The sequence below is a fragment of the Candoia aspera genome, chromosome 4 (assembly GCF_035149785.1).
Source record: "Candoia aspera isolate rCanAsp1 chromosome 4, rCanAsp1.hap2, whole genome shotgun sequence".
Lineage (NCBI taxonomy): Eukaryota > Metazoa > Chordata > Lepidosauria > Squamata > Boidae > Candoia > Candoia aspera.
This window is the reverse complement of record NC_086156.1, coordinates 111,746,454-111,768,994: the sequence shown is the minus strand read 5'-3', so window position 1 is coordinate 111,768,994 and position 22,541 is coordinate 111,746,454. Positions and strand designations below refer to the sequence as shown.

The following is a 22,541-nucleotide window of genomic DNA, read 5'->3' as shown; positions in this document are numbered from 1 at the left end:
GGGAGTATATATAGACACAGAAACAAATGCACATAAAGAGGGAGAGGGGAAGATCTGCGTCTCAAGAAAGAGGAAATGAGGGTTGAACTTCAAGACCAATAAAGGAATGAAGAGTTCTAATTACTGAATCAATTCTGTATGTCCTGATAATTTTTGAGAGCAGAACATGAGAACAATTTCCCTTCGCTGTCTTTAAGGAGGATTAAAAAAAAGAAAAGACACTATTCAATTTATATTCTGTACTGAGATTTGCCATTTTCTTCCTATCCAAAAGGAGAACAGATCCCTGAATGCCCTGGGCAAGATCAGCTCTTTGTTCCTCTTGGCACTCAGGGAGCTTTCGCAGGTCCCTCTCAAGTCTCCTGGGAAAATGCAGCCTTCTGCGGCTGAGCTGACTGGCAGAGCGGCTCTGAGGAAGGGAAGGTTTTTGCCAGGCTTCAGACTCACTTCCTCTCACTGTGTGTCTTGCACAGTAATAGACTGCCGAGTCCTCCGGCTTCAGGCTGTTCATTTGCAGATAGACTTGGCTTTTGGAGTTGTCCCTGGAGATGGTGAACCGTCCCTTCACTTTGTCCGAGTAGTAAGTACTGGAACCAGAACCAGAGCTTATCCATGCCACCCACTCCAGTCCTTTTCCAGGGGCCTGTCTCACCCAGACCATGTAGTAGCTGCTGAAGGTGAAGCCAGAGGCTTGACAGGAGAGACGGAGGGACTCTCCAGGCCTCCTCACATCCCCTCCGGACTCCACCAGCTGGGCCTCTGACAGGACACCTAAAATAAAAGTTGTTTTAATGAGCTCTCCTTTATGCATGAATTAAAATGGAAAGAACCTGAATAGGAAGGAAACAATTACCTCTGAGGACTGCTAGTAAGGAAACCAAATTCAGCCACAGGATCATTTTTGCTCCCACTAAAGATTAGAGGGGACTTGACAGGAAAGGATTCAGGAGAGGGCACAGACTTTGTGTTGGTGGGTGTAGCCTGAAAAGAGACACCCTGGGGCTCCTTTAAAGGGGAAATTGTGGCCTGATTTACATATTGCTCAGCATAAAAGAGCCCCTCGGGGCTTTGAGGTATAGATTTATTTCAACACACCTTCCACACATTTGACATGGAAGAAAGGGCAGCTTTACACTGGAATAATTAAAGCTTCTGACAGATGCTCCCCCTTTAATGTAAGGGTTTTAAGGTGACAGAAAGAAATCAGGCATTGAAATTTCCTCAAATAGCCATGTTACAGTCCGGAAATAAAGAGGATGGCGCATCGGAGTTCAAAATGGTTGCTCCACAGTTGTTCCCTTGACCACGTTCTTTGGAAGAAACCAAAATTAAGTCACTGCAGACCAAGCCATAAGGCCCAATTAATAGGCCACAGATCAATTTTACCTACACATCCAAGTCTCAAAGTTGGAATATAAATCATTGGAAGCCTGTATAATGTTTCTTAATGGATTGGTTTTTAACTCAGAAGCCATACTGATTACAAATATTGGGAGGTTTTTGGGTTGCCATTTTTATGGTCTTCTTATCTGTTTTTAACTGCCCAGAGTTAATTCATACTAAGACGCAAAAATCTCGCTCTCCTACACTTATTCCATGGACTGAGAAACAGAAATAAATGACTTTTCATATTCCAAACAATTCAGTTTGTTCTATATTTAGCAAAGCACATCCGTTCTCAACTCGGATGTGGCTTCATGGTGAGGAATGTAATCTCTTGGGATGTTAGATTTCTCTGAATTGCCTTCAGTGGTCTCTCAGGAAAATGAGTGTAAAAGTAATGATGCCTCCGAAGTGAGACAAGGCCTGTAGACCCTTCCTTTGGTCCCCACCCCCACTGCCACCCCCACCCCTCCCCACACATATGCAAAGCCATTCCGTGTGGCAACACTGCCCCCTGGTGGAAAGCGTGAGGAGGGGAGGCATCTACTTAACTTTCCAAAGAGATTCTTGCATTAAGAAATGGTAATTAGGGCTCAGAAGAAATGAAAGAGCTCCAGGGAACTTAAGCTGGTGTATCAAGAAATCCTAATTTTTTGTTACATAATAGGACATTCCTTTTGATGGCTTATTCTATCAGATACTGTATTTTCTTGAGGTTGTGTATTCTTTTTTTTTTTTTCTCCCCTAAATGTCATAAATACAAATGTACATTGTATTAAATATAAATCTAGCATTGCCATGTGGAAGTTGTGGGGTTGATTTTCCTCAATCATAGATCAAAAACTACAAGGTGAGACCATAAGAGTTATTTCAATAGTTTTTCCATTTAACTTTCCTGTTGAGCCAAGAGGCTGAGCAATTACAATCTTCCCCCCACCCGGAAGTTAGTGGAGGGGATGGCAGGTCGAGACATCCCTGGGTGGGGAGCGGGTGGCAGCAGGACCTGCCAGGCAGCTACCAAAGGCTGGAAGAGAGTCCAATCTCAATTGACCCAGGAGGCTTCTGGGAGAGGATCACTGCAATTCCCAAAGTTTTGGTTTCTTGACTCTACCTGGCATTATGGAGGGAGTGCTGGGATTAAGGGAATTGAATATATATTAACATAGAAGGAATGGGAAATGAGCATCAGGTAGAAAATAATTTAATTGAGAAGAGATGGCAGTATTCACAGAAACAAATGGGAATGAACTGAAGTGTTCATCAAGGAAGAAACATAGGTACTGAATCCCTATTTGTTCCTCTCATGAAATTTAAACTTTCTTTTTCTTATTTTTAAGCTTCCTAGCATATTCTCCTGCCCCAATATTTCCTTTTTTCCTTGTCATGGTTCCATTTAATTTATACCCAATTTGATTGCCTCAGGCTCAAAAGACCAGCCCAAAGCAGCAGACCCCAAGGCAATTACCTCTGAGGACTACTACTAAGGACACCAGGTTTAGCCACAGGATCATTTTTGCTCCTGATAATGAACAAAGGGGAAATACAGGACAGGATTCAGGAAAGTGCACAAACTTTGTGTTGCTGGGTGTAGCCTGAAAGGGGAAACCGCCGTGGGTCTCTTTTAAAGAGGAAATTGTGTGTCAATTTGCATATCACTTGGGATAAAAGAGCCCATCAAGGCATTGACCTACAGATTTCTTTGCATACTCCTCACACTGGTGATTATATAGATTGAGAAGCAGCTGTTTGTGTCCATCATGGCAAGTGGGAAAAGAGACCTGATTTTGTCTCATCACACTTTGTCTCTTTACTAAGCCTCTTTTGTTAATAAGGTAAGAAAAAATTATCCAGGTCAATCTCTTGGTTTCTCATTTGTGTTTCCTTTTTAAGTATTAAAACCTCGGCCAATTTCTTTTGTAGATCCAGTGTAACATCCTCTTCTAAATTGTTCTCTTGGCCTGTCAGTTGTAAAACCAGTTTTGATACCACCTTTATCTTGTCAGATAAAATTTGTTCTACATCTTTCGTTTCTTCAATAACATCTTTTGCACATAGTCTATAGAAGCAGACATTATTACTGACATTGTTGAGAGAATGGCTACTATTTTCTGATGCTGTTCTTCAAAAGTCTCCTTCATCTTTCCTCTACCTAAAATCTTTAGTCCCCTCTAGTGGCCAGGTTTTGAAATCATGAAATTCTTTATCTGTGTTCTGTCTTGTAAAAACCAGAACAGGATCTATTTGCCATGAGAAGCTATTTGTATTTTATAATTAATTCCAGAATGTTTTTGTGAAAGTTTTGATATTCCAATTTTTCTAGACCCTTAGTCCATTTATAATTTTCTAGGATGAAATTTGATTTAGCTTTTATTTTTTTATCTACCTTCATTATTTTATAAATAACTCATACAAGCGAACAACCTAATACTCCTCCTTCCTCCTCCTATTTTCCCCACAACAACAACCCTGTTGTGTGAGTTGGGCTGAGAGAGAGGGACTGGCCCAAGGTCACCCCTCCGGCTTTCATGCCAAAGCAGGACCAAAAGTTACAGCTTTTTGCTGTTTATTTCAGATTCCTTAAATTCTTAAACTGATGATTAACATTTTCTTTCGTTCAGGATTAAAAGCAGACTCACCCAGCATTTTCAAGCTTGTCATTCTGAAGGTTTCTAATAGCTTAGAAACAGTTAATGAGTAATTTCCCAAACTGATTAGAAAGTGAGGTTTCCAAACTTTAAAAGTCTCCACTGCGGTTGCAAGCAAGGTGGCCAATCCTATTGTTTGCCAGGGCTCAAACTGGCAGGAACCCTCCGTCTGGTGTTCTCCTCATGGGGAGCAGCCATCTGGAGCACATGTGGGAAATTTCCCGTCCTCTCCTTACCTGGAGAGGTTCCGAGGGACCGGTCTACTCACTGGTTCCTCGGTCTTTTGCACAGTTGTCACATCCACTTTCCCAAAGCTGTCTTCAGTCCACCATCCCTACCCCGGAAGTCCCTTGCAGGGGTAATTTTCAGATAATTTTCCAGTGCAGAGAAAAGGGATGGCAGGCATGTTTTTCGTTGTTTGTTTGTTTCTTGACTGTCAGCCTATAGGAAAAAGGTTTACTTTAGAGTAAGTAAAACAAGCACATGAAAAGTTTTGCCACTTCCCAAAACTGATTCAAGGTAACAGAGAATAAACATGCATGAAGACTTGCTTATAGAAACCCGTTAGAGAAGGGATATAAAAAAGGCAGGCACATCTTAGGCAATTTGGTACAGTACAGCTTGTTTCTTTATTGGAAAACCCTAAATATATTAAATACTGACAAAGCCTTGAGGAATTATTTGTAGTTTTCTTGGGGAAAAAAAATGATATTATGTGGAAGTCCTTGTAAGAGTCAAGGCAGGAATTTTTAATTTTTTACTACAGAGGATAAAAGGCAGGGTTACACTGAGTAAATAAAAACCTTCCTTTGCCATGTCAAATTTGTAGGTCGGATTTTCCTTAGTCAAATTTTATTTATTTTTATTTATTAATCAAATTTAGCCACCACCCATCTCCCCCAAAAGAGGGACTCTGGGCTGTTTACAATAAAATCAAGGACGAAATATAAACATTAAAATCCCATTAAAAAGATTATTATAAAATACAGTAAATAAATATAGAAACCAAAAAAGGTATAAATTCCAGGCTGGTGGGAGGGACTCTAGGGTGCAAGCCACTCCCAAGAATGGTTATTCACTTTCCTGCCCCAGGCGAGATGGCAGAACCAGGTCTTCAGGGCCTTCTGGAAGGTCAGGAGTGAGAGGCCCTGCTGTACCTCTGGGGGCAAGATGTTCCAGAGAGCGGGGGCCACTACAGAGAAGGCCCATTTCCTAGACCCCGCCAGGTGGAATTCTCTTATGGACGGGGTCCGCAACATGCCTTCTCTGGATGATTGGGTGGGGCGGGTCGATGTAATGGGGATGAGACAGTCCCCCAGGTAACCTGGCCCCATTCCATGTAGGGCTTTAAAGGTCATAGCCAACACCTTGAATTGGACCCGTAAGCAAACTGGCACCCATATACTGTAAACTAGAGGTCTGGAAGATGAGACCATAGGACTTCATTTATTTTTTTCATTATTTTTTTCATTTCATTATTTTTCCCTTTCAGTTCGACTGTGAAGGAAACAGGCAGAAACAGATGCCCTGTTTCTCACACCTTGAAGTTAGTGGGGAGGACGCCAAGTCAAGGCATCTCTTGGTTGATAGGTGGTGGGAGGGAGATCTACCAGGTTTCTCCTCCAAGGCAGGAAAATAGCCCAAAATAGAGAGACTCAAGAGGGTTTCAGGGAGAGGAGGTTAGTAATAGACAACATTTGGCTCTCTTGGCTCTGCCTGGCTGAGGGGAAAGAGATTAAGGATTAAGGAAACTGAGTATTTATCAGTATAGAAGGAATTAGAAAAGAGCAACATGTAGTAAAAAAAAAAACTCAGGAGAGTTGGCAATACCAACTACCCAAGGGGACTGAATGGCAAAATAGGTCAAGGAACAATTGTAGGTAATCAATCCATATGTCTACCTCTAATGAAATTTTAACTACCCAATTTGTTCTACTCCCCTGAGATTTCTTTCGTATCCCCTACCAAAGTGCTAACCAGGTTGTTGTTGTTTATTTGTTTAGTCGCTTCCGACTCTTCATGACTTCATGGACCAGCCCACACCAGAGCTTCCTGTCGGTCATCAACACCCCCAGCTCCCCCAGGGACAAGTCCGTCACCTCTAGAATATCATCCATCCACCTTGCCCTTGGTCGGCCCCTCTTCCTTTTGCCTTCCACTCTCCCTAGCATCAACATCTTCTCCAGGCTGTCCTGTCTTCTCATTATATGACCAAAGTATTTCAGTTTTGCCTTTAATATCATTCCCTCAAGTGAGCAGTCTGGCTTTATTTCCTGGAGGATGGACTGGTTTGATCTTCTTGCAGTCCAAGGCACTCTCAGAATTTTCCTCCAACATCCCAGTTCAAAAGCATTGATCTTCCTTCTCTCAGCCTTCCTTATGATCCAACTCTCGCAGCCATATGTTACTACAGGGAACACCATTGCTTTAACAATGCAGACCTCTGTTGTCAGTGTGATGTCTCTGCTCTTGACTATTTTATCGAGATTGGTCATTGCTCTTCTCCCAAGGATTAAGCGTCTTCTGATTTCCTGACCGCAGTCAGCATCTGCAGTAATCTTTGCACCTAGGAATACAAAGTCTTTCACTGCTTCTACATTTTCTCCCTCTATTTGCCAGTTATCAATCAAGCTGGTTGCCATAATCTTGGTTTCTTTGAGGTTTAGCTGCAAGCCAGCTTTTGCACTTTCTTCTTTCACCTTCATCATAAGGCTCCTCAGTTCCTCTTCACTTTCAGCCGCTAACCACGTTCCCCACTGCTTATTCCAAGATCAGCTCTGGGCTCCTTCTTGATATGATGGAGATTCATCTGTTGCTTCTCTTTCCAATTACACAAACTCAACCTTCTATGACTGAATCAAATGCAGAGTTGTTCTGAAGAAGAGAGAGTTTTTGCCAGGCTTCAGACTCACTTCCTCTCACTGTGTCTCCCGCACATTAATAGACTGCTGTGTCCTCTGGCTTCAGGCTGTTCATTTGCAGAAAGAGTTGGCTTTTGGAGTTGTCTCTGGAGATGGTGAAGCACCCCTTGACTTCATCTGAGTAGTAAATGCTGGATGTACCCATCGCTGCAACCCATTCCAGCCCTTTCCCTGGAGCCTGTCTCACCCACTCCATCCAATAGTGCCTTACGGTGAATCCAGAGGCTTGGCAGGAGAGATGGAGGAACTCTCCAGGCCTTCGCACGTCCCCTCCAGACTCCACCAACTGGACTTCAGATTGAGCTCCTAAAAAAATAAAGGTGTTTCAGTGAGATCTCCTGAATACAAAAACAGAAAATAGAAGGCAATTCTGTAGACAGGGAAGAATTACCTTGGAGGACTTCTGATAAGGACACCAATTTAGCTAGGGATCATTTTTGGTTCCTGTAACGACTGGAGGGGAATTGGCAGGAAAGGATTCAGGAAAGTGCACAAACTTTCTGTTGGTGGGTGTTGCCTGAAACACCCACTGGTGATTTTCAACATAACTTTCCAGTCCTATGAAAATGAATGAAATTCATTTTATTGCTGCGGGGACCTAGGAGAAAATGCAGGTTTATATGAAAGTAATTAAAACAAAGTCCTTCAAAATTTCACCACTTCTCAAAAGTCATTCAAGGTAACAGGGAATGAACATGCACTAAGAATTTTTGAAAGACACATGTTAGAGATTGAAAATGCAAAAAAACCCCAGCACATCTGAGTTCTGGAAATTTTTTTCACCTTCCTTTCCCTTTTGAAGCCCCCCCCCCCCAAGAACTGAATGCTGACCTGACCATGAGGCACAATTTACCAGCTGGAGCTGAATCAGAGAAATCGCAGGGAGAGAAGAAACAGATGAAGCCTATGGGGTGTTCTTTGCTTATTAGATTGGTTTTTAACTGCACAGTTCCATGGATTTAATATACAGTATTGCTTGTTTTTGGTTATTATTTTGTTTGGTTAAGACTCCCTTAAAAGGAAATTGTCTTTCCATTTGCATATCACTTGGGATAAAAGAGCCCCTCAGTTTTTTTGACTTATACATTCTCTTGCACAGATCTTACACTGGCGATTTTCAACATAACTTTCTAGCCATAAGAACAATTAAAGCAAGGTTTTGTTTTTTCACTGTGAGGACACAGGAGAAAAGGCAGATTTACATTAGTGTAATTAAAACAAAGACTTGCAAAATTTCACCACTTCTCAAAAATGATTCAGTGTAACGGACTGAGAATTTTTGAAAGAGACATGTAAGAAGTAGAAAATGCAATTCCTACTGTTTAATAAGTTGTTCCTCAGTTCCAAGTTCCAACACCACATCTGAATTCAGGAAATTTTTTCCACCTTCCTTCCCCTTTGGAAGACACACAGAAGAACTGGATGCTGGCACAATTTATAAGTCGGAGCAGATTGAGAGTAATATTAATAATTTTTCATTTCCCTCCAGGAAACTTTCTGATTCGACACCTATAACAAAAGAGTCCTAAAGTTCTCACTAGAGGGCTGATTTCTTCTTCTCAGGTAGCATATACACAAAAGAAATCCCTCTGTAATGGAAGTAGAGGAAACAAAGGATTGCATTTATCTTTGTCCTTTCATTCCACCTGCTATGCTCTATTGTAGATGGCTGGAAAATGGACACAGAAACACAAAGGTTAATTTTATAATGAATTAGATCTTGGTGAAATACATTATATCCCCCAGTCAGATATACATTAGGTTTTCAAAAGCACTTTTTCCTATCTGGAGACACTTATTCTTTTGTCCTAACAGGCAAGGCAGATTGGGAGATTATGGGAGGTAAAAGTGTGTGGGAACTTCCAGGGAAGAGATGGTGAACTGAGGACCACAGTGGAGTGAATAGTGGGCGTGTAGACTGACTCTTCATAATTCCTCTCTGGATAAGGAGACGACTTGAGATCACCCACATGTCCTCCAGACAGTGGCTCCTCATGAGGAGGCCACAACACAGCAGTCTCCAGCAGGTTTAGCCCTCTGGGAGAATTGCCATCATTTTGCTCAAGCCACAGATGGCACCTTTGAAAGGACACCCAGTGTTCCCTAGTGTAAAATTGGTGATCGTTACAGATGGTCTAAGGGTACAGATGGATCTGAAATAAGAGTTTGGAATTAATTATCAGAACCTTCCCCATAGGGAATTTTTAAAATTATTGAAAAGTTTTCTCTTGTAGAGGGAGCTGTAATTGCATTGTTTTCTTCTAAAAATGGTGGAAATGATCAGCCTCAGAAGTGTCATCCCCTCTGAATACACCCTTTCTACTGGGTCCATATTCAGGGGGATTTTGCAGACCATCAGTGCCCCCTAGTGGAAAACTGGAGAAGATGAGGCAGAAGGCTTAACCCTCCGAGGAGATTCCTGTATTCTCATCGGGGAAGGGAGGTAGGAAGAAATTACTGAGCTCCAGAAGACCAAAACAGGTCCAGTGAGAGAGGTGGGGAAAGAATCATGGGTTGTATGAATTAGGGCTGTGTAATAATTACATTATTACAGCAACAACTTTTGCTGCTGACAACAAAGGAAATAGAAATGAAATTAAGGTATGCAAAACAAAGAGACTTTGAATTTGCTAATAAACCAGGAAAATGGCTGGCTTATAAAATAAGAAAAGATGGGGAGGACAAAATGATTATAATAATAAGGGAAAATAATGAAGACTTAGTTGATATTAAAAGAATCAAAAAAGCATTTTATATATTTTTTTTCACACTTATATGAAAAACATGAAATTTCATTAGATAAAATTGAGGAATATTTAAATAAGCAAAATCTCCCCAAACTCTCATAAACTCAAGAAGTGGTAATTAACAGTCCAATATCAAATCAGGAAATAATAGAAGCTATAAAGAAACTCAAAATAGGAAAAACACCGGGACCTGATGATATATCGTCAGGATACTACAAACACTTTAGAGAACAAAGTATAAGCCCATTTAGAGATTTATTGAATTGGAATATAGATGGATCAAAAATCCCAGAGAGATGGATTGAAGATAAAATAACACTTATGCCAAAGGAAGGACAAGACACAACTCTAACCAAAAATGATAGACCAGTATCATTGTTAAATAATGACTAGAAAAAATTTACTTCAATATTTGCAGAAAGATTAAAAACAATTCTACAAGAAATTATTGATCAAGATCAAAGTGGTTTTTTGCCAAAAAGACAATTGAAAGTTAATCTATGAACCGTCATCGACATTTTGGAATATGCACAACATCATAACGAATGTCAAATAGCTTCAATATTTTTAGATGCTGAAAAAGCATTTGACAATCTGACCTGGTGTTTTATGATTAAAGTTTTAGAGAAAATGGAATTTGGGAAATCATTTGTGAAAGGGATTGAAGCAACATACACAACACAAAGAGCTAAGATTATACTGAATGACGAATTGAAAGATAATTGCAAAATAGAAAAAGGAACGAGACAGGGATGCCCCCTATCACCTCTCTTATTTATTCTAGTTCTAGAAGTCCTGAATAGAGATATAAGAGGGGATGGTCAAATAAAAGGAGTAAAAATTAGAAAAAAAAAACAAATTTATAAATTAAAAGCAATTGAAGGTGACCTAGTATTCATATTAGAAATCCCCTAGGTTCTATAGAACATTTGTTTAAGAAATTAAAGGAAGTTGGAGAGTGGCAGGATTTAAGGTAAACAAACAAAAAATAAAAAACAAAAATGTTGAGTAAAAACATGACTCAAAAACAACAAGAAACTTTAATAACTAAATAAGGTTTTACAATAGAAAAAAAGATTAGATACTGAGGTGTAATATTATCAACAAATTATCTTTTTGGACTGAAAAAGCAAAAAATGAACAAAGAATTGAGAAATGATACTATTAGAAAAATATTATTGAGGGTTTGGGATAAATATAACAGTAGATTATTACAAAACATACCAAAGTGGATATCGCTATGAGAAGCTTTTGCAAGGAGGGAAAGTTTAGATGATAAGATAATGTGGTTAAGATAAAAAGATTTGATCAAATATGAACAAGATACACCTAGGTTAAAAACAAGAGAAGAAATAGAAGGAGAAGGACACTGGTGTCATTGGTTCACATATATGGAGTTAAATGAACGATTTAAATGAGATAAAAAATATATAAATTTAAAAAAGAAAAAACCTGATCGAAAAACAGTTATCTATAAATAATGAGCATATTATGACAAAGATGAAGAAAATGTTATTATAATTAAATCAAGAAGATGAACACGTCAAAGAGTCTATGATTAATTCGGCATGAAATTTTGGATATAATATTTTATTAGATAACTGGGAAACGATGTGGACAAAGCGTTTAAAATTTACTTTGTGTTATCATTTATTGGAAAACTTGTACAAAATTATCTACAGATGGAACCTAACCCCACAAAAATATGCAAAAATGTATAAAAACGTTTCTCATGTATGTTGTAAATGTTCACAAAGGGAAGGAACATTTTACAAATCACTTTGCCTTCTCCCAGTTGGAATGCGAGAAATGCATGAAAATGAAGGGACAATCTTCTATCATCCCTAAATTTATATATAATTTTGGATAAAGGAGATACACTATCCATTCACATAATATGGATTTTCTTAAAAGAATTTTGGAATTTTGAGCAATTCCTTATAGGAGTCAAGACAGGCATGCTGAATAAATCTTACCTAAGATATAGAGCAAGGTTCCATTTTATAAATAAAAAACTAGCATTCCCATGTGGAGGTTCTGGTGTTGATTTTCCTAAATCACAGATCAAAAACTACAAGTGGAGACCAATAGAAGTAATTTCATTATTTTTTCCATTTAATTTTCCTGTTGAGCAAAGAGGCTGAGCGATTCCAACCTTTCTCCCATCCAGAAGTTACTGGGGAGGGCGGCAGGTGGGGAGGCAATTTTCCTAAACCACCTAGAAAATGACTTTCCCCGGAACTGACTTGAAACCCCCGATCCACGTTCCTTTGCTATTCTAAGTATTATAACATGACAGCAATTAGGCTACCCTTGGCAGAAAGTTTTTAGGCCTTGTTTTCTGACTTCTGCCCCCTTCCTCGGTGTCAGACCACACCACACTCTGGCAGGCCTTGCAGCATCCTTATTTTATTACTACATTTCGACTGGTAGCAGAGGAAAATGATTTTAAATGTATTTAAACTTCCAAATGCCTATATGTGTCTGCATACGTTCTTGTGTGTGTGTCTTTTTGTGTCTACATATATGTAGTACATCTATGGATAGAGGGAGAGAGGATATATAGACACAGAAACAAATGCACCCAAAGAGGGAGCGGGGAAGATCTGCGTCTCAAGAAAGAGGAAATGAGGGTTGAACTTCAAAACCCATAAAAGAATGAAGAGTTCTAATTACTGAATCAATTCTGTATTTCCTGATACTTTTTGAGAGGAGAACTTGAGAACAATTTCCCTTTGCTATCTTTAAGGAGGATTAAAAAAAAGAAAAGACACTATTCAATTTATATTCTGTACTGAGATTTGCCATTTTCTTCCTATCCAAAAGGAGAACAGCTCCCACAATGCCCTTGCCAAGATCAGCTCTTCCTTCCTCTTGGCACTCAGGCAGCTTTCTCAGCTCCCTCTCAAGTCTCCTGGGAAAATCCAGCCTTCTGGGGCTGAGCTGACTTGCAGAGCGGCTCTGAGGAAGGGAAGGTTTTTTCCAGGCTTCAGACTCACTTCCTCCCACTGTGTCTCTCGCACAGTAATAGACTGCCGAGTCCTCCAGCTTCAGGCTGTTCATTTGCAGATAGACTTGGCTTTTGGAGTTGTCCCTGGAGATGGTGAAGCGTCCCTTCACTTTGTCCAAGTAGTAAATGGTACCTGAATTGTAGCTTATGTATGCCACCCATTCCAGCCCCTTTCCATGGGCCTGTCTCACCCAGTGCATATTGTAGCTGCTGAAGCTGAATCCAGAGCCTTGGCAGGAGAGGCGGAGGGACTCTCCAGGCCTTCTCACGTCCCCTCCGGACTCCACCAACTGGGCCTCTGACAGGACACCTAAAATAAAAGTTGTTTTAATGAGCTCTTCTTTATGCAAGAATTAAAATGGAAAGAACCTGAATAGGAGGGAACCAATTACCTCTGAGGACTGCTAGGAAGGAAACCAAATTCAGCCACAGGATCATTTTTGCTCCCATTAAAGTATAGAAGGGACTTGACAGGAAAGGATTCAGGAGAGGGCACAAACTTTGTGTTGGTGGGTGTAGCCTGAAAAGAGACACCCTGGGGCTCCTTTAAAGGGGAAATTGTGGCCTGATTTACATAACGCTCAGCATAAAAGAGCCCCTCGGGGCTTTGAGGTATAGATTTATGTCAACACACCTTTCACACATGGGCCATAGAAGAAAGGGCAGCTTTACACAGGAATAATTAAAGTTTCTGACAGATGCTCCTCACTTAATATAAGGGTTTTAAGGTGACAGAAAGAAATCATGCCCTGAAATTTCCTCAAATAGCCATGCTACAGTCCGGAAATAAAGAGGATGGCACATCGGAGTTCAAAATGGTTGCTCCACAGTGGTTCCCTTGACCACGTTCTTTGGAAGAAACCAAAATTGTGTCAAAGCAGACCAAGCCATAAGGCCCAATTAATAGGCCACAGATCACTAATACCTACACATCCAAGCCTCAAAGTTGGAATATAAATAATTGGAAGCCTGTATAATGTTTCTTAATGGTTTGGTTTTTAACTCAGCAGCCATACTGATTACAAATATTGGGAGGTTTTTGGGTTGCCATTTGTATGGTCTACTTATCTGTTTTTAACTGCCCAGAGTTAATTCATACTAAGATTCAAAAAAACTGGCTCTCCTACACTTATTCCATGGACTGAGAAACAGAAATAAATGACTTTTCATTTTCCATACAATTCAGTTCTATATTTAGCAAAGCCCATCTGTTCTCAACTCAGATGTGGCTTCATGGTGAGGAATGTAATCTCTTGGGATGTTAGATTTCTCTGAATTGCCTTCAGTGGTCTCTCAGGAAAATGAGAGTAAATGTAATGATGCCTCCGAAGTGAGACAAGGCCTGTAGACCCTTCCTTTCCCCCCCCACCCCCACCCCACACATATGCAAAGCGATTCCGTGTGGCGACACTGCCCCCTGGTGGAAAACCTGAGGAGGGCAGGCATGTACTTAACTTTTCAAAGAGATTCTTGCATTCAGAAATGGTAATTAGGGCTCAAAAGAAATGAAAGAGCTCCAGGAAAGTTATGCTGCTCTAGGGAGAAATCAAAAAATGCACTTTTGTTATATGATAGGATATTCCTTTCGATGGGTTTTTCTATGAGATACTGTATATTCCTGAGGTCGTGTATTCTTATTTTTTCTCCTAAATATCATGAAATCGTGTAAAAACGAGTTGGGAAGGACCATCTCGTTTGTCTAGTACAAACCATCCCTAAGTGGTGGGGAGCCAGACCCTCTCTGCAGACCTCCAACCAAAAGGGCCTCTTCTGGCCAGATTGAAGCAGGTCCCCCTCGTTCTTCCCTCAGCCTCGTTTTACTACAGGCAGACCGGGTTGGAAGGGCTTATCATTGGTCAAAATCTGCTCTATATCTGTTCTGTATCCTCTCTGAGAGGAGAATAATTCTTAGCACCTCTTGTCCTTCTTCTACTATTCATTTGCAAAAGATTTTGCTAAATATGAGACTTAGAGGAAAATATAATTTCATCCTCTTCTTATTTTTCTTTATTTCTTCAAACTGTATCCCAGTTTTTTTACATAAACTCCATCTCTACATTCACCAGACCCCTTTTGGCCATTTCCTATCCTTCAATTAAAGCAGAAGCTGTCACTGAATATACAGTCCTCAGGATAAAAGAGGCACTCACTGCATTGACCTTTCATCTTTCCTTGAAGGTATATTTCACACAAGAGAGGGGAGAGGAGAGGAGAATTTTATGCTCTTTTTAGTTTTCTTTATTTCTTCAAAATTTAATCCATTTTTCCTAGGTAAATTCCATGTCTACATACGCTGGACTATTTTGGCCATTTTGTATGGTTCAGTTAAAGCAGAAGCAGTAACTGATTATAGAGTCCTCCGGAAAAAAAAGAGGCACTCAGTGCATGGACCTTCCACTTTTCCTTGAAGGTATATTCCACTGAGGGGAGGAGAGGAGAAGGAGGGGAGAGGAGAATTGTCCCTTAATTTACAAATGTCTTTGGATAAAAGAATTATTCTTTCTGTTAACTTTAGAGATTTCTCTGAAACTATTTTGAGATCATGAGGAAGTCCTTATAAGAGTCAGACAGTAGAGGAAATAAAGCAAGTACCTGTTTTTGTGCTATTTCAAATGTTGAAAGTTCAATCGACAAACACCCACCCAGAATTATTTAACAGTTACATTAGAGACAGGAGGGGATGGCATAGATTATTTTTAAAGTAACTCTGTGTGTTTCTGTGCTGTTTATGTTGTCTGTGTGTGTTTGAGTGGTTTTTCGTTAACTGTGGTCTGTGGATGAAACCCGTGTTTATGTGATGCAGACCAAGCAATCCAGACTCATACGCATGCCAGAATGGTTGAATGTCCACATGTGACGCTTGCCTTAATCCAAATAAAACTCTCAGACTCAGAATCTCAATTCAGGTTCTTGGTTTATTTAGAAAAGAGTGCAAACAGGTAAAAAGCTGAGAATGAGAAAAGCGTGCCTAAACTCAAACTAAATAGCGTCTTTGCAAACATCACCCCACCCCCTCCCCAACAGACAGCCCTCCCCACATTCCCAGGTGCTCCTAACGAGCTCTGCTGATCAACGGGCTAAAAGACCTTGACATTAAAAAGATAACCCAAACACATTCCTACACGGCACAGGCAGACAGAGCTCTCCATACAAGGTTTACCAGCAGCACCCTCCCAGCCAGGAGCGCGCATCAACACTCTGGCATGCGAACCGTTATGATGCACAGGAACATTGAAACGGGGAACATGACAATTGGCTACTGAGGAGAAATGGCATTAAAAGGATCAGATAAAAAGGCTTCCATGCAAAGAGCAAGCTGCCAGAGACAACCGATCCACAGAGCTCACCGCTTCCTTAGGAGAGTCCTTACCAGAATGCGGAGCCTCGCCTGTAGCTGACACGGAATCAGAGCCAGCTCCTTCTACTCATGGACTTACTACCTCCTCCTCGCACTGTCCCAGCCAAGTCCTGTATTCCCTCTGCAGTCAAGCCTTGTTCAAGCAACCTAGCCAAGCAGCATCATGCCTTCCGATCCCAGCTATGCCTCGCTGAGTCCAGCCATGCCTTTTGATTTAAGCCAAGTCTTACCAAGTCCAGCTTTGCTTTCTGATCCAAGGCATATTTTGCAAAGTCCAACTGCACTCCCAGACTCAAGTCTTGTCTTGTCGAGTCCAGTTGTACTTCCAGATTCAAGCCTTCTCTTGCCAAGTTCATCTGTGTTTCCAGATTTGAGCCTCATTCTGCCGAGTCCAGCCATGCTTCCAGATCTAAGCCTTGCCTTGCCAAGTCCAGCCTTGTCTCCAGATTCAAGCCTTGTCTTGCTGGTCCAGCCGAATCCAGTCCTGTCTCCAGCTCCCAGCTCTCTCTTGCCATTCCAGCCAAGTCAAGCCCTGCCTCCAGTTCCAAACCTCATCTAGTCAGTCCACCCAAGCCTTGTCTCGCCTCCAGTTCGAAGCCTAGTCTAGTCTTGTTGCTCCAGCAGAGCCCTAACTTGCTGCCACGGTCAAGCCTAGCCTCACCTCCTTGCTGGTCGCTGCAACTTTGACTTGTCTTCCTCCACTACCTGGATGGACTTGAGTGAATAGTGCTATTTAAAATATGAATTATTTTCTGATGCAAATAGTTAATTGTAAATAAGGAACTCCCTTTTGTAGTCTGCCTGGCTGTCTCTTAGGCCAAACAGGACACTAGGTCATTGAGTAAAAACCCCTGAGAGGTGGGGAGCTGACCCTCTCTCCAGACCTCCAACCAAAAGAGGCCATTCTAGCCAGATCAAAGCAGAGCAGCCCCATTCTTCCCTCACCCTCGTTTTACTCCTGGCAGTCAAGGTTGGAAGTGTTTATCATTTGTCAAAATCTGCTCTATACTAGTTTTGTATTCTGTCTGATAGGAGAATAATTCTGAACATCCCTTGTCCATCTCCTACCATTCATTGAGGGTGGATGACTGTGGTTTTACTAAATATGGGACTTAGAGGAAAATATAATTTTATCCTCTTTTTATTTTTCTTTATTTCTTCAAACAATATTCCACTTTTTTTACATAAATCCCATCTCTACATTCACAGGACCCCTTTTGGCCATATTGAATGGTTCAATTAAAGCAGAAGCTATAGCTGAATATACAACATCCTTAGAATAAAAGAGGCACTCAGTGCATTGACCTTCCACTTTTCCTTGAAGGTATATTCCACTGAGGAGAGGAGAGGAGAGGAGAGGAGAGGAGAGGAGAGGAGAGGAGAGGAGAATTGTCCCTTAATTTACAAATGTCTTTGGATATAAAAGTCTCTCTCCATTCACATGATAGATTTCTCTGAAACTATTTTGAGATTATTGGCAACTTCTTATAGGAGTCTGTTCTGTGAAGTGTCCAACCAGTGATCAGGTGTCCAGGCAATTGGTTCTTTTAGATCCAGAGACAATAAGCACACCAGTGGATAAAGAAAGGTTAAGCTTTGTTATAAACTTAAGCAAAGAGATCTAAACAGAAACACAGTTTAACCAGAAACAGTCTAGGCAGATTAAACGGAATATATAAAAAACATAGCATAAAGAAAGAGAAATCATACATACGAAGCAATCTGATCCTATTCCCTTTAGCTGCCTGGAGCTTCCTTAATAAGGACTGCAGGAATACCCCTTAGGATGACAATTTTCTGCAGCACCCAGTGTGCAGAACCTGCACACAAGCTCCCAAATTCAAAAGAACATTCCTTTTTTATCAAAGTCTGGACCTCAAAACTCTTGACCAGGTTTCTGTGGTACCAAGGCTGCAGGACACTACCTTGACCTGTTTATCACATCATCTAAGAGCCTGGGAAGCTATACAGATAATCTAGTGCCTAACAAAAACAATCTGGGGGGTTTCTCTTATCTCTCCCCCGCTCATAAAAGAGATATTTTCTGGAGGGCTGTTGGAGGAGTGGACTTATTCTCCACCCCATGCCAAACAAATTAAATAACAAGCCTGTTAAATATCTGTAGAACTCAATATAAACTCTAATCTTCTTTGGTGAGGTAGGAAAATCAAAATATGTCACTTAACTTCTCGAAATAACAAAGGTCTTCCACATTTCCTCTACGCTCCACCCCTGGAATATTTTAATTAAGTATGAGAGATTTTTCTATAAATATGGAGTGTCAATAAAACAAGAGTTTTTTTATTTTACTTATTTACTTATTTATATTTCAAATTTCATCACCAACCATCTCACTTGAAGAGCGACTCTGGGTGGTTCACAATAAAAGGTTATGTGATTTAAATAAGCAATCGAGAATGATAGGCATACCACAGTGGTTGAACTTCCACACGTCAGAAAGTCAAGTAATCCATTTATCACCAAACTTTTCCCAAATGGCTGAGAAAGATAATTAATCATTTTTTCCCATATTTATTTCCCATTTAATTTCCATGTTGAGCAAAAAGGCAGAGCAATTCCACTCTTCCCCCCACCCGGAAGTTAGTGGAGGGGATGGCAGGTCGAGGCATCCCTGGGTGGGGAGGGGGTGGCAGCAGGAACTGCCAGGGAGCTACCAAAGGCAGGAAGAGAGTCCAAACTCAATGGACCCAGAAGGCTTCTGGGAGAGGGTCTCTGCAATTCCCAACTTTTGGATTTCTTGGCTCTGCCCAGCTGTGGGGAGGGAGTGTCAGGATTAAGGGAATTGAATTTATACATTTATATGGAAGGAATGAGAAATGAGCAACAGGTAGAAAAGAATTTAACTGAGGAGAGTTGGTGGTATTCTGAGAATCAAATGGAATGAACTGAAATATTCATCAAGGAAGAAATGTAGGTAATGAATCTGTATTGGTACCTCCCATGATTTTTTATTTTTTTTAAAAAAATAACTTCCTAGTATATTCTCCTGCCCTAATTTCTCCTTCTTCTCCCACAACCAAGTGCTAGCCAGATATCAAACTGCTTTTTCCAAGATCAGCTCTGGGTTCCCACTTCCTTTCATGGAGGCTTATCTGAACCTTCTCAGTTATAATACACAAACTCAGCTTTCTGTGACTGAATCAACTTGGAGAGTTGTTCTGAGGAAGAGAAAGTTTTTGCTGGGCTTCAGATTCACTTCCTCTCACTGTGTCTCCCACACAATAATAGACTGCCGAGTCCTCCGGCTTCAGGCTGTTCATCTGCAGATAGAGTTGGCTTTTGGAGTTGTCCCTGGAGATGGTGAAGCGTCCCTTCACTTTGTCCGAGTGGTAAGTACTGGAACTTGGATTTATGTGGGCTACCCACTCCAGGCCTTTCCCTGGAGCCTGTCTGAACCAGTTCATGCCGTAACTGCTGAAAGTGAATCCGGAGGCTTGGCAGGAGAGGCGGAGGGACTCTCCAGGCCTTCTCACCTCCCCTCCAGACTCCACCAACTGGCCCTCAGACTGAGCTCCTAAAAAAAATAAGCGTGTTTCAATGAGATCTGCTGTATACAAAAATGGAAAATAGAAGGAAATTCTCTATAGAGGGAAGAATTACCTCTGAGGACTGCCAAAAAGGACACCAAGTTTAGCCACAAGACCATTTTTGCTCCGTCCAACAAATGGAGGGAAATTAATAGGGAAGGCTTCAGGGAAGTGCACAAACTTTGGGTTGGTGGGTGTAGCCTGAAAGGGGAAACCATAGGGCTCCTTTAAAGAGGAAATTGTCTGTCAATTTGCATATTGCTTGGGATAAAAAGAGCCCCTCCGGGCATTGATCTCCTAGATTGCCTTGCACACATCTTACACTGGTGGTTTTCCAGTCCTTTGAAAAATGTAGGCAAAGGGTCTTTTTTTATGGTGAGGACATAGGAGAAAGGGGACGTTTACATTAGAGTAATTAAAACAAAGATATGCAAAAATTCACCACTTCTCAAAAGTGATTCAGGGCAACAGAGAATGAAGATGTACTATTTTTTTTTTTTTTGAAAGAGACAGGTTCGAGATAGAAATTGCAAAGAACAGCACATCTGAGTGCTGAGCACATTTGTCTACCTTTTCTCCCTGTTTGAAGACACCCAAAATAATTAAATGCTGACCCAGCCATGAAGCACAGTTTATAAGCTGGAGATGAATCAGGGAAATCACAGGGAGAGAAGAACTCAATTGAGCCTGTGGGGTTTTCCTTGCCTATTAGACTGGTTTTTAACTGGACAGTTGCATGGATTTAATCTATTGCTTGCTTTGGGTTGCTATTTTGTGTGGCGTATTTATCAGTAGCCCAGATTTTATTTGGCAAGGTGAGCAGCCCTACTAATTGAAACAACAACAACAACAACAATAATGGCAATAGTAATATCAATATCATATACTAATTAAAATGTCAGGAAATACACTCTCTCTGTGGACTGGGAAATATTTATAAGTCATTTTGCATTCTCCCAAGATTTCAGTCTGTTGTCAACTCAGACATGGGTTCACAGTCAGGGTTGCGGCCTCCCAAGATGTGGAATTTCCTTGAGACCTTTTCAGTGACCGATTACAGAAATGACAGAGAAACAACTAGACACTTGTTTTGTCTCCCCACCCCACCCCCACCCCACACACAGCCAATGGGATTCAGTGTGGCAGCGCTGCCCCCTGGTGTGGAAAGTGAGGAGGGCAGGCCTCTGCCCAATTCCCCATGGAGATCCTTTCCGGGCAAAGATGTCCTCCATGTGATTATGGCCGTTTGGATAGTTAGAAGGGTTATGCCACAGTTGCATTCCCTGCCTGCTGCCACAGCACTCTATGACACCCCATTCCAGCATTCTATCTGAAGCCAGTCTCATCCAGAGTGGATTGCAAACAGAGAAGCTGTAATTGGAATCTTCCAGGCCATATTAATAATTTTTAGTTTCCTTCTAGCAAACTCTCTGATTGCATACCTGTAACAAAAGAGTCCTAAAGTTCTCACTAGAGGGCTGATTTCTTCTCCTCTGATATATGTACTAGCTCTTTGTTCCTCTTGGCACTCAGGACCCTCTCAGGTCTCAGGATCCTTTCTCAGGAGCCTCTCAGGTCTCATTGGAAAATCCAGCCAACTGGGGCTGAGCTGACTTGCAGAGCGGCTCTGAGGAAGGGAAGGTTTTTGCCAGGCTTCAGACTCACTTCCTCTCACTGTGTCCCTCGCACAGTAATAGACTGCTGAGTCCTCTGCCTTCAGGGTGTTCATGTGCAGATAGAGTTGGCTCTTGGCGTTGTCCCTGGAGGTGGTGAAGCGTCCCTTGACTTTGTCCGAGTAGTAAGTACCAGAACTTGGATTTATGTGGGCCACCCATTCCAGCCCTTTTCCAGGGGCCTGTCGCACCCAGTCCATGTTGTAGCTGCTGAAGTCGAACCCGGAGGCTTGGCAGGAGAGACGGAGGGACTCTCCAGGGCTCCTCACGTCCCCTCCAGACTCCACCAACTGGGCCTCAGACTGGACACCTAGAAAAATAAAGGTGTTTCAATAAGGTCTCCTATGTACAAGAATTAAAATGGAAAAAAAAAACAAAACACTGTATAGAGGGAAGAATTACCTCTGAAGACTGCCAAAAAGGACACCAAGTTTAGCCACAGGATCATTTTTGCTCCTGCTAATGAATGGAGGGAAATTGACAGGAAAGGATTCAGGAAAGTGCACAAACTTGGTGTTGGTGGGAGTAGCCTGAAAAGGGAAACCTTGGGGCTCCTTTAAAGGGGAAATTGTGGCCTAATTTACATACTGCCTGGGATAAAAGAGCCCCACAGAGTATTGACATATAGATTTATTTCACACACCTTACACATATGATTTTGAGTTGTTGGGAAATCATCAGAAAAATCAAGGACAGATTTACATTAGTGTAAGAAGCAAAATCTAATAAATCCTCCACAATTCAGCAAAACATTTAAAGGAAAGAGAAAGAAAACACACACTGAGAATATTTTAAAAAGCCACGTTAGAGACCGAAGATGAAAAGTGCAGCACATTTGCTCCACAGTTGTGCCACTGACCATGTTTTTTTCAGGAAACCCAAAGAAGCTGAAGGCAGACGAAGCCATAAGGCACAATTTTCCATCACAGTTGAATTACATTTCCATTTTCAAGTCACTAAATCAGAATCAAATAATTCACAGGCGAAGCAGAAATAGATGGACCCGGTAGGGCCAGTTTTGTTTATTAGATTGGTTTTAACTCAGCGGTTGTATGGATTTTGTACACTGGTTGTTTTTCAGTTGCTATTTTGTGTGGTGTTTGTTGCCCAGAGTTGATTCCACAAGATGGGCAGCTGTACAAACTGCAATAATACTGGATATACTAATGCTAATAACAATGTCACCAAATAAACTTTCTCTGTGACTGAGAAATTTAGACTGCTCGATATTTAACCAAGCTGGCTTCACAGTGAGG

The 22,541-nt window shown here is 41.2% G+C and overlaps 1 protein-coding gene and 1 gene segment (V, D, J or C); both read right to left on the bottom strand.

Annotated features, from left to right (window-relative positions):
- Positions 1 to 899, bottom strand: part of LOC134497122 (immunoglobulin gamma-1 heavy chain-like) — a 33,779-nt gene extending 32,880 nt beyond the window's left edge. The window contains exons 1-2 of the mRNA XM_063302832.1: positions 854 to 899; positions 397 to 771 (exon numbers count right to left, since the gene is read on the bottom strand). Of these exons, the coding sequence (XP_063158902.1) occupies positions 397 to 771; positions 854 to 899 (421 nt within the window). The remainder of the gene's footprint in view (positions 1 to 396; positions 772 to 853) is intronic.
- Positions 900 to 7,156: 6,257 nt separating this feature from the next.
- The window catches only part of LOC134497121 (immunoglobulin heavy variable 3-21-like), a 132,850-nt gene continuing 117,465 nt past the window's right edge, over positions 7,157 to 22,541 (bottom strand). Inside the window, 2 exon segments of the V gene segment in view lie at positions 7,157 to 7,255; positions 21,300 to 21,595. Coding sequence covers positions 7,157 to 7,255; positions 21,300 to 21,595 — 395 coding nt within the window.